The sequence below is a fragment of the Onychomys torridus genome, chromosome 13, assembly GCF_903995425.1.
Source record: "Onychomys torridus chromosome 13, mOncTor1.1, whole genome shotgun sequence".
Lineage (NCBI taxonomy): Eukaryota > Metazoa > Chordata > Mammalia > Rodentia > Cricetidae > Onychomys > Onychomys torridus.
The window spans coordinates 28265020-28277550 of NC_050455.1; the positions used below are offsets into that span (position 1 = coordinate 28265020).

General features: G+C 44.3%; 1 protein-coding gene and 1 long non-coding RNA gene across 4 annotated transcripts in view; one reads left to right on the top strand and one right to left on the bottom strand.

Annotated features, from left to right (window-relative positions):
• The first annotated feature begins 747 nt into the window (after positions 1–747).
• LOC118594614 overlaps positions 748–12531 on the top strand; it is a 90896-nt gene continuing 79112 nt past the window's right edge. For both annotated transcript variants that reach the window (XR_004946391.1, XR_004946392.1), the window contains exon 1: positions 748–882. This is a non-coding gene — a long non-coding RNA (uncharacterized LOC118594614). The remainder of the gene's footprint in view (positions 883–12531) is intronic.
• Fgf1 (fibroblast growth factor 1) overlaps positions 7235–12531 on the bottom strand; it is a 68872-nt gene continuing 63575 nt past the window's right edge. Inside the window, exon 4 of one of the 2 annotated variants that reach the window (XM_036204588.1) lies at positions 7235–8305. In XM_036204588.1, coding sequence (XP_036060481.1) covers positions 8114–8305 — 192 coding nt within the window. In that variant the 3' untranslated portion in view covers positions 7235–8113. Of the gene's footprint in view, positions 8309–12531 lie in introns of both variants that reach the window. The other variant, XM_036204587.1, reaches the window with a different exon arrangement.

Below are 12531 nucleotides of genomic sequence, written 5' to 3' on the forward strand. Positions count from 1 at the left end.
CCCTTCTTGCTGGGTGCCCATAGAGACCTGGTGGTGCAGAGTCTCTGGGAAGTTATTACTGTCCAGAAAACTGCATCAACAGAGCTCCACCAGCACTCGAATCGGAAGCTTCTAAAGCACCATCCAGTGGGCTCCAGACACATCATCTCGGCACAGCCCACATCTCTTCCTTGAGAAGTCACCAATTTCAAGTTTATTCCGTCCTTGAGTTCCTTCCTCTCTTCATCCCTGGGAATAGTAGCTGCTCCTTGCACCTGCCTTTCTAGTATTCCTTAGAGATCTCTTTACCTCTCTTAGCCATTAACATCTCCCTGTTCACATTATTGATGTGAATGCTGTCTCCTGCTTGAATGCGGACTCATATGAGGGTAGACAGTAAATGATTAATAAGTGGATGCGTTAGTGCACCATCAAGGATAGATGCTTCTACTTCCTGTTACTGCTTTTGAGGGTGGCACTGGGTGCTCTCTGCCCACTCAGATTTGCCCCAGAGGTCCAAGTGTTGTGCACATTTTCAAGCAATCTTTAACGCCATCTCTCTTTTTCAGGCAATGAAATGTTGCATGGCAGTCTGGTAGCACTGCATTTCTATCTCATTTGCTCTCTCTTCACAGCCTTCCTGGAACATCTATAGTGTCCGGAAAGCCTGGCCAGTTCTAAAACCCGCACCATTGTCTGGACATTTTTAAGGCAGGTGTGCTATTTTGAGAGTGTCATAGATTTTCCTATTCATTTCCACAGGAAACTGCTGGATGCTTTTAACACACTTGATATCCCCGGGCTCTCAAAGTCCTGCCTTTTCACCTCACACAGAAGAAGAAGGAACAAGAATATTCCTCTCACTTGCTTCAGAGAAGAAAGCCTCTTGGCCAAGGCATGTGGGTAAGAGAATCTAACATCTTATGCTTTTGTGTCTCTGGGCCAGACTATACACATTGTTTTTCCTATGACAGGAAAATGTGAAATGTGAAAATCACAATGAAGTCTGTTTCTGCATAAATTGCCTTTCCACACTCACATCCTCAAACACTTGGACCAAGCGAATCAGTTCCTTAAACCGAACAGAGTTCCCAGCAGAGAGGACCCAACCCTTCATTAAGGCTGGAAGAAAAGCACAGCTGGGACAGGGTGAGGTTTTGCTTGTTTGTGTAATAAAACGGACACCAGTGTTTAGCTGCTGCCTGTGTAAATTTAGCCTGTGTGGTGCAATGGGGTAGGAGGAGGAAGTAATTTGGGAACTACCTCCTCCCCACATCACAAACATTCATACCCCATCAGAAGACCCCCAAATTAGGTCCTATAATATGCGATTGGATGAGGCAAACCAGTGTGTGACCTCATTTCTTGTTTTAATAGTCAGGGTGTGAAATGTCGTGGTCACTATGTCAGTTGCAAAGCGGAACCAACGTTTCAGCGAGATTCCAACAGTCATCTAGCAGAGGTCCCCCAAAGCTCTAGGGAATGTCAGGAGAGTTAGTGTGCTTTCCAGGTGTCCCATCCCCATGCCTCCCACTCCAGCTGAAATGTAGAATAAGTTTTATGTGCAATGGCAAAAGGAGGTTCCTCCAAGGGAGCAGAGGACAGGTTTGGGGAGGGGATTATGTCATTTTAATGGTGGTGAAAGAAACTACCACTAGTGCTTTTGAGATGGAGAATACATAGGTCTCACAGTTCATTTGGGCTTCAATCTCCCTGTAGTGTCATGATTGTGCCTAACTGCTGTGGGATGTTCTGTATGCTCTGCATGTGTTGCTCTGATTGGTTAATAAATAAAGTGCTGATTGGCCAGTAGCCAGGCAGGAAGTATAGACGGGACAAAGAGAGAGGAGAATTCTGGGAAGTGGAAGGCTGAGTCAGGAGATGCTGCCAGCTGCCGTAATGAGAAGCAATATATAAGATACCAGTAAGCCACGAGCCATGTGGCAAGGTATAGATTTATAGAAATGGGTTAATTTAAGATATAAGAACTAGATAGCAAGAAGCCTGAGCCATTAGGCCAAACAGTTTAAGTAATATAAGCATCTGTGTATTTATTTGAGTCTGAGTGGCTGCCGGCCCAGGCAGGACTGGAGATAACTTCAGCTATACCTAACAACTTTTGTGGGCTGGTGAGATGGCTCAGTGGTTAAAGTGTTCACAGTGCAACTGTGAGGATAGAGTTTGATTCCCCAGAACACACACAGATGCCAGATGAGTAAGATAGTCCACTTACAATAATTCCAGTTTCAGAAGGTAAAGACAAGGTATCCCCCAGAATAAGCCAGCTAGCAAGACTAGTGGTATCTGTGAGCTCTGGGTTGATTGAGAGACCTTATATCTATAACTAAGGTGCAATATTGATAGAGTATTGTTGCTTGGATTCTAACAGCTCCCTTGGAGGGGTGTGTGTGTGAGAAGGCACAGTGTCAACAACACAGGCACTTGGGAGTCTTTGAAGGCAAATAACAGACTCATTTAATCAATGAGAGGGAAGGCCTTGTGTACCCTCCTCCCAGGACCCAGTCTGTGTGGTCATCCCTCATTGGCTGGGCATGATCAAGAACTCTGACATTGATCAGGAACTCTGACAGCTCCTGTTGCTAGGCCCTTGGGCCTACTCCAGGTTGGCTCTTAAGGAGTATGTTATGTGCATGCCTTGGCAACTGGTCTGAGTCAATTTTCTTGACCTCATGGGCATATCCTACTACAGAGTATGATCTCCAACAACAACAACCTTGGGCCTTTACATGTATGCCCACATACATGTGAATGCAATACCCCTCCAGGTATACCCACACACATCCAAAATATGCACACTCAAGTGCACACCACACATATACAGATGAAAATGGAAACAAAAAAAACCTTAATTTGTGAAAAGTACAGTCAAAGACACCTTTTTGCTGTTGTTTGATGGACCACTATTACTATTGTAACCGATATGACAAGAATCTCCCTGTGCTTTGGTCCTCTCTCCAGCCATTCAGCAAACAGGAAGTCCATCATATAAGCATCCAAAGTGATTACATCATTTCTATTTTGCTCTTTGTAGTCAAGAGCACACCTAAGAGGGGGCAGTCCCAACTAATCCCTCAAATACTTAAAAGGCACAGGGTTGCCTTCTAAAAGTTGGCTCACCAAAAATGGGAATTTCAAACTCTGTGTATAGGCTGCATTGTGGCAGCAATGGTGTTTACCTCATGCTGGTAAATTTTTGTGTGTGTGTGTTTTAGGTAGATGATAGGTGAGAAGATCATTTCCAGAAATTGATACTCAAAGTCCTTAGGTTTATAACCTTTTCCTGGTTTAAGCTCTTTTTATGTGTTTCGTAGAAATGATAATAAAATAGAACTCTGAGGCCAAGAATTAGAGACTTTATAGACTGTGAGAGTTAGGGAGGGGATGACCTTAAGACCCAAAGTGTGAGAATTCTCAAGGAAGAGGAAGTAGGCCTGAGTCTCCAGGATTCCCATAGCAGAAATGAGCTGGACCTGTCCTGGAGGCCACAGCAGATGCTTGGGGCATCTCATCATTTTATTCATTTTGTGTCACTTATGGATCAGAGAACTCATCAAGCTTTGGAACAGATGGTGCCTTTATCACAGGGTGTCCCCTTGTCCTATTTATTCAAGAATGAACCATGTCTTTGTAAACACTACAGTCATAGCGCAGAATCATAATTGGGCCTCTTCATCTTTGGAAAGGAGAATGGTTGCTTTAAGCTAGCAGTTTTCAAACTGTGGTTGTGACCCATTAAAGTTGTGGTCTGGGACTGAGCTATGCCTGACCTTTTAGGACACAGAAAGAACACAATGTACCCATTACTTTTTGTGAAATTGTGTTTCAGCTGGGTGTATGTGTAAGGGTTTCCATGTTCTGGGTTATAATGGCAGGGGATGAGGGTGCTCCAAAAAGCTCTGAAGTACCACTTAAGACAACTTACAGTATTATTATTGTTATTATTTATTATTATTTGGGGGGTATGCATGCCATGGTGCACTTGTGGAGGTCAGAGGACAGCCTTATGGAGTGGATTCTCTCCTTTCACCTTTATGTGTGCTCCGGGAATTGAACTGGGGTTGTCAGATTTGCCCATCAGTATCACTAACTCCTGAGTCACCTTGCCAGAAATTAATGCAGTATTAGAAGGAGAAGGACTGACTATAATGATAGAGTGAGTGCAGGCTGCCCATCTGTTTTCTTTCTGCTTTTTTGTGGAGATTGAACCCAGAGCCTGAAGCTTGCTGGGGAAGCTCTCTCCCCTCAACTATGCTCCAGCCCTGTCCAGTTATTTTCCTAGGTGGTTCATGTGCATGCGTGTGCGTGTGCATGTGCGTGCGTGCGAGAGAGAGAGAGAGAGAGAGAGAGAGAGAGAGAGAGAGAGAGAGAGAGAGAGAGAAGCACCTGAGGACATTAACTCTGCCATATGCTAGGCAACAGAGTGCTTGTTCTTAATTCTCACATCCCATCTTAAGACAAAGTCCTTTGACATTGACCTAAAATTTTGAGTAAATCCTTAATTTTTCCAGTTCATGATATCTTTGCCTAAGCAGAAGCCTGTCGACTTGACCACAGCAGTGTGATCTCACATACTGTGTACAAGGGAGGAAGAAGCCCCTGAGTCATTAAGAGTGCTTGCAAGATTGTAGATGATTCCCCTTCCAGAGACCTAGAAGCTCCCTTGTGTTGCCTTGTTTCCAAACAAGGTGAAACCGTTTCTCCCTTAGCTTTTCTCATTGGCCGCAGTGTCTCCTATCTAACAGTAAGATAATAACTATAGAAGACGATGCAGCTGACTCTCTGGGATGCCCGATGTCACCTCGGCGATGCCCAATGCCCTTCCACAGAGAGATGCTCAGAAACACGAGACACGTCAGCCTTTAACACAACATTTATTGGTATCTATAAGGTGCAGTGTGCTACAGTAGGGAGAGGCAGGGTGGAGTCGACAACGTCAGGCATCGTCTTCATCAGAGCCTGCTCTGCAGCCACGGACTGCAGTTGCTTTAGGCACTAGTCTCTGCAGAGCTGAGCACTTGGGTTTCACTGTCTTCAATGCAAAGCAGGGGCCTCGTCTCCAATAGCAGCTGAGGTACCAGTTAGTTTTTTGTCTGGACACACTGCTGCGGGCTGTCGGGGGAAATGCCCAGCTCCATTTCTGGTATGTTACTGTCAGAAGCCCATATGCTCCTCACACTTCGTAGGGAGCGTTGGGTGCCTTTTGTCACAGTCAGCTTGGAATTGTGTGAGTGCATGTGAGAGGCACATGACAAGCAGATGGCTTCGAGACTTAGTGATGGAAGAGAGTGCACAACTGAATGTTTCCACATTCAGTATCCCAGACAGCCCAGGGACTGGCTTACTGCTTCCTTTCTGCAAGATCTGACAGCTCTTTTCCTGATTTGAAACTAGTCCACTCCCGTGAGACAGACACAGGGTTAACGTTGAAAGTCCTGGGTTCACTTTACCAAGCTTATCCCCTCTCACTTTGTTGGGGGTTATCTACCATTGGGAGTTTCTAGAACATACTATTGATTCATTGATTCAGTAGGAATCTATGTAGTCTGGGATTTACTTGGCTGGAAGAAATGAATCCAGAGCATCTGTCTTCATAAATACATTCCCAGGGAGAGGGTACCAGACCGACATGGTCCCCAGGGGCCACTATCCAATGCCTGACACACACTGGGCCTGCAGTAGCTAATGGATAGTGACTCGGTTGATTGTTAAGGCCACAATGCACAGCAGTGCTTTGAGTCTCTGAAGTCACAGACCCCCAACTCATCTGTGTGCAGTGGTTTTAAATTTGTCTTGGCCAATGTTATACTTGAGTTTGGTTCACATAATAAAAACTACTGACTATTCTAAGTATTGTAGATTTCTTCTCTGTATACTTTTACTGGCCAAATCTTCGAATAGTTATACATACAAAGACATGGTAAGCCATACTGTATCATCACTAGTATGCCTGAGATTTACTAAAACAAAACAGAATCATCTTATCCAAGTTATAGACTTAAAAAAAAAGGGTCATGAATCATCTTATTGTAAGAAAGCAAAAACATTTTCATGACTGTTATTATTATTTTTTTTAAAGACAGGGATTCTTTATATACCCCTGGAACTTGTTGTATAGAGCATGCTGGACTTGGTCTGACAGAGATCTACCTGCCTCTGCCTCCTGAGTGCTGGGATTAAAGGTGTGTGCACCACCAAGCCTGGCAGAACATTATTATTAACCATGTTGTCAAGTGACTCAGTTCAGTTCCTCCATTAGCACTTGGAACTCTCAGAGCTTCATCATCTGTTTCCTATCCTAGATATGACAGTATAGTTGGAAGGAATTTTTTTAAAGGAATAATTCCTTTAGGTCCTCGTCAAACAATTGTCAAACAAGTGAACACTGCCATTGGTTTTAATCCACAGCCACCATATCATTGCTTTAGATTAAAAAAAAAAAAATTGTGTGTATGTCCAAGTGTGTGTTTGTACATGTTCATGCAGTACCTCTGGAAGCCAGAAGGGGCCAGCAGGTCCCTGGAGTTGGAGTTAGAACCAGGTGTGAGCACAGGGATGGGAGTGCTGGGAACTGAGCTCCTACGCTTTGCTGGAGCAGTGTGCGCTCTTAACCACTAAGCCACCTCACCAGCCCCAGATACATGTTTTTAAAGCACAGTAGAAGACCAAGAGGAAAAGCCTCATGAATAAATGTAGTGTGTTAGAGAAGTAGCTTACCTCCTATGCAGTTATTATCATTCTCTGTGGCTGAATGTGAATCCATTTAATTCCTTCAAGCTATATAAAATGCGACAAAAACAAAGTCTCACAGTATATTGAAATGGCGTATGAAAGGCCTTTCCATGGCCTTTGTGTCATTTGTCAGAGATGAATAGTGTTTCTAATTTGCTGCCCACTTGGGCCAAGTTTACTTTAAGGGGAGGCCTGTTCGGAGAAATAATGATAACAGAAATGGTCTCTTGGGAAAAGCTATTGGTGAAGTTTAACAGTTTTTTGAAGTATGCTTTCTATGTCTTCTAAGTGGGCATTTTATAGGGCACTGGGCCAAAGTGCCTTAAATCCATGCTTAACTACCATGGACACTGCCTGAATGTTCAGGGAGACCCAGGCAGTTGGAGGCAGAGGAGGGTGAGGTTTGAGCAACCTTTGTTTGAATAACATTTTCTTCTTTTGAAAGCATGGTAGGGAAGCCAGCATGGACCTGGGAACCCTTTTAAAACACAGGACTCCCACACCAGCCTTGTCAAATCAGGTTTTATATTCAAATCAAACCCTCAGATGATCTGTATGCATGTACGATTTGGGGGCCATCATACTGGGACCCCAAAGCCCTTGTTTCTTGGTGGCCCAGCACACCATGTCATCCATGGCTTTAGTTTCTCTTTCCTTGTCCTCATGTCTAAAACCTCTCTTTTGAGAGGCTAGCATCCACAGCTGAAGGGCCCTTCCTTTCTCACTTCTCCTATACCCATGGCTCATCCCGACTGTAGATGTTTCCTTGGTGACTTGGGAACGACTGCTGGGCCTCGCCTCGCCTTTTACTCAGTGCTGAGACCCCACACTTCTAGACTGTCCACAGACATGCCACTCCCTTTCGGTTTTAAGTCTGTGCATGCAGGTGGGGGTGGGGGAATTTCTGCCTCTATCATGGAATTCCTCCAGTCTCACTATCAATTTCTTTACTAATATTGGTGGGGTGCTGGTAGGGGGAAGGGTAGACCTGCTGGGTGCTTGGGGTACTCAAATTAGGGCTTACTCAGTAAGAGAAAGAGCATGGAACCAAGGACCAACTTCTCAGACCCCTCTGGATGCTTCACATGGCCCCATCTTTGTGTCGTGAGGTCCAGCCTGCAGCAGGTACCCTGAGGCAACTGGATATCCAAACCCAGATCTAGACTGACCAGCCAGTTGGCCCCTTAGAAGCAATTTGGTCCCTCTGTTCCAAACTGTGCTTCGGGGGTGTGGGGGGAGGAAAGGGCTCAGCAGGAAAAGTGAACTGGCTATTATTAGAAGCACTGCTTACAGATTCGGGCTCTGTGGGCTGGGGTTAGCGCAGCCAATGGTCAAGGGAACATTTTAGGGTCAACCAAAATAGGGAGCACCCAGACAGATCCCTCTAGTCGGAAGATACCGGCAGGGGGAGAAACAGGATTGCTTTCTGGCCATAGTGAGTCCGGGGACCACGCTTACAGCTCCCATTCTTCTTGAGGCCCACGAACCAGTTCTTCTCCGCGTGCTTCTTGGACGTGTAAGTGTTGTAATGGTTTTCTTCCAGCCGTTCCAGGAAGAGGCATTCTTCATCTGGTGTCTGCTAAAAGGATAAAAACCAGAGCGGGGCAGAACCATTAGTGAAACTGAAATGGGGTTCCTCTTTTGTTCACCAGCTGCATGGAAAGTCTGCTCAGACTCCTTCCCACACTGGTACTTTTCACTAAAAGGCTGGCATTTTCACTAAAAGGCTGGCATTTTCACTAAAAGGCTGCCATTTTTGCCCCAGTACTGTCATGAACACGAATACTTGTGTAAAGTTTGCTTTGCACATATAAGCACACACTGGAGCTTCAACACATTCCTGTTGTTTTGAGATGGGCCTTGAACTCCTGATCCTCTTCTCCCTGCCTTCCACAGGCATGTGCCACCATGCCTGGCCGTTTGGAAAAAGAGAAAATAATCTTACTTATTTTAGTTGTCTGTGAAAAGAATTATATGCTTTAAAAACTTTGTGTGTGTGTGTGTGTGTGTGTGTGTGTGTGTGTGCGCGCGCATGCACAAGTGCACTCATATTACTCACTCATGGAGGTCAGAAGACAGTTTGTGTGGTCGGTTCTACGTGTGGGTCCTGGGAATCGAACTCAAGTTGTCAGGCTTGACAGCTACCTTCTTTAGGCATGGAGTCCTCTAGCCAGGACATGAATTGTACTCTTAGGAAAATCACAAGGGAGCCATGAAATGATGGCTCAGCAGAGACCAAACCTAACACTTGAGTTTGATTCCAAGGACCCATGTGGTGGAAGAAGGGAACCAACGTCCACAAGTTGTCATCTGTTCTTCACACTTGTGCCATGGCACACATCTCCCCCTGTTCTGCCTTCTGCCCCACTAAGCAATAAATAAATATATATAATAAAGAGAAGATCACAACTTCAGTTGAAAAAGGAAAAAAACCCAAAGCCCACCACCTACATGTAGGCAACTGTGGGTGTTGGTTGGTTGGTTGGTTGGTTGGTTGGTTGGTTGGTTGGTAGGTACAGTGCCAGAGATTAAATGCAGGACCTTGTACATTCCAGGCAAATGCTCTACCACAGAACTATGTTCCTAATTCTAGACAACTGTTAACAATTCACGAATACCCTCCCCTATCTCTTCATGTACATGTAGAATGTATAAAGAAGGCTGTGGATATAGAGTCACAATCTATCAAGGTCGTAGTCTATTTATTTGCCTTTTTTTTTTTCTTTTTCAAGACAGGGTTTCTATATCTTACAGCCCTGGCTGTACTGGAACTCACTTTGTAGACCAGGCTGGCTTCAAACTCACAGAGATCTGCCTGCTTCTGCCTCTTGAGGGCTGGGACTAAAGGTGTGTGCCATTGCCTTATCTGCTGTTTTAACATTGGGCAATAAACTAATGAAAGTGTATTCAATATCCCTCCCAAGGGAAAGTGAAATATTATTAATATTTGTTAGTAAGGATATCTTTCCGAGTGTGGCTGGAAGATAGGAATCAAAATCGGAAACACCCTCCCTCTGTGTCTCTCTACCCCTTCCTCCCTCTTTCTTCTTTTTTCCAGTACTGGGACTTGAACTTAAGTCCTCCCACATGCTAGGCAAGCCCCTCCAGCCCCCAAACATGCATTATCTTTAATGCAGCAATTTCCTGTCTAGAACTTTACATTTAGGAGGCAGTTGAATGAATGTAAGTCATATTTTGAGGGTGGGTTTTGAAGTATTGGTTATTGTGGCATAAAGTGGAAGATGTCTGTGGCAAGGTGATCATTGGAGGAGATAAAGTTCCCTCCTCACAGTAGAATCCAGTGCAGCTGTAGGCTTATTGAAATACCCAAGCATATTAATTAATATGGTTACTTGGAAAACGTCTATCAGCTACATTTTACCTACAATTCCTCTAGTAAGAGGGAAAGAAGTCAATGTTTCAATTTCTGTGGGAACAGATTTTGGAAGGCACATATTCAGTTTGAATTTAAGGCAATGGCGTGGAAACTCTTATACTTGACACTGTCCATTTGATGACCTGCCTTATCGGACTGTGCCTTTTTCAAGTCACATGATCCCTATGGACTCTCTTCAACCACAGTTAAGTTCTGCTTCCCTTTCTCATGGTTTTTAATCAGATCATTCACTGTTCTTTATATGTGGACATGTTTGTTTTAATAGGACATAAGATCTACCAAACAGAGAGGTGGAGTCTTGTTAGCCTCTATGGTCTTTTATCTCCTCTTAGACACAGCTTTGCAGATGATGGCTGCTCACTACCTAGTGAGTGGGTAAATGGAATTCTTTTTTCTTCTTGCTTGGGTAGGAGCCAGATTCCTGCTAAGCAAACAGTCTGCTACTGAGCTACATCCCAGCCCCAGAGTTAGCTTTTATTAGCAAGGAACTATGCAACAGGAAGTGTCCACTTCTCATTCATTTATAGTTTAGGGAAATGACACCTGGGTGAGACATTGTGGATCCTTCTGGAACAAAATAGGATATAAATATAGTATTTAATTGAATGACTCTACCTCTGGAGGAGCTTGGTCCAGACACTAGTAATGGGGCACATTGTTGAGACAGAAGGAAGGAGGTGGTTTTAGACTGTGTGGGTTGTTGTGACCCTGTAGCAGGATTACCCCCACGATGGCCATCAGTGGGTGTCGGGCCTGCATTCAGTGATGAAGGTGGGCATGGTCCCGTTCCCAACCTGTTCTTCCTTGTCATACTGGTGCAGCCAATGTTCAGAGTGGCTGAGTCATGGCTGAGGTGGCCAGCCATCTCAGAGGTGCTACATCTCTGAGCCAGGCTTTGTGTGTACATGCTAAACACTTGGCACAGTGCTGGGGACATGTTCCTCAGCTGTTGATTCATGCCTATTGTTGTGGTTGTTTCTATTTTTATATTTAGCATGCTTTCGCCTCAGTTACTTAGGTGACATACACTCATTGTAGAAAATTTGGAAAATATAGGAAGCCATTAGTGTATTATAAACCTACCCACCTACCACCCCTGTAGATAACTACATTAATACTTTGTTATACAGTGTTTCAAACTAATTTTTTCAAAATAAAAATATCCTTTCTACACAGACCACAAATCTGAATTAGAACGGATGAAGACCTAAAATTTGCTCAGAGCATGAGGCAGAGCATTTAGCTATGTTAGAATGTTTCTTTGTCAATGTGGTATCTGTGAAGATTCTTAAGTAGGACATGCTAAGATCTTATTCAGGTGAATTACAATGATGGCCATGGTTGATGTAGGAGAGGATTTTTTTCCTGGAGCCTTGAGAACACTGGTTTCAGGCAGTTCTCCTTCAACATTTACATTTAAGTGTAAAATATTAGAATAAATGTCAGAATGAATTTCAAATAGAAAAAGCCTAGAACCTTGCCATAATCTCAAAGCCACATAGAGTATGTGAGGCTCACAAGCTGATCTTTTGTCTTAGAGGTATCACCAGAGAAGTGTCTCACAGGTGCCAGAAGCTCAATTCTGTGGACAGTCTTGGGCCTATGTGAGGTAGATCCTGTCTGTTGCTATAGACAGGGCTCACAGTGGACATCCGACTTGTTAGATTAGGAGAGACGGCGTGAGCTTCATCGGAGATGGAATGGTCGGCTGATTGGATGGGCAACTGGAAGAACGGCCTTAAAGTCCATTTCTGGTGCAGCAGTCACTGCCCAACTCCAATCCCCTGGAGTCGTCTCTCCCCAGGACAGCGGTCCATCTTCTGCCTCCTAGTGGGCAGTGGGAGAGCTGCACTGTGTTCTCACCCAGCCGGCTTCTTGTGCCTCTATGCTAGTTTGGCAATTTGGTACCACTGAAGGTCAGCCCAGACTAAACCTGCCTTCCAGCCTGCCTTTTTTTGTAGGTACCATCTTCCCAAAAGGGAAGGATTGGGTCGCAAGTTACAGACAAGATTCTTATAAGTGCTTGGATACAGAGAAGGGATCTCAGAATCCAAAGCATTCCAAGTTGGTTTTAACATTTTAGGTGATCCTGAAACAGGAGAGATTATCTGCAAATTTTAATACAATTTATTTTTTTAATGTTAAACTACTGTAATTTTGATTTTGATTTTTAAAGAGGCATTAAGAGATGGGAGAGACGGGCAGTGGTGGTGCACACCTTTAATCCCAGCACTTGGGAGGCAGAGCCAGGCAGGCGGATGATCTCTATGAGTTCAAGGCCAGCCTGGTCTACAGACTGAGATCCAGGAAAGGTGTAAAGCTACACAGAGAAACCCTGTCTCGAGAAAAAAAAAAAAAAGACAGGAGAAGTAACATACTCAGTAAACCTGACTTCATTTTCCAGT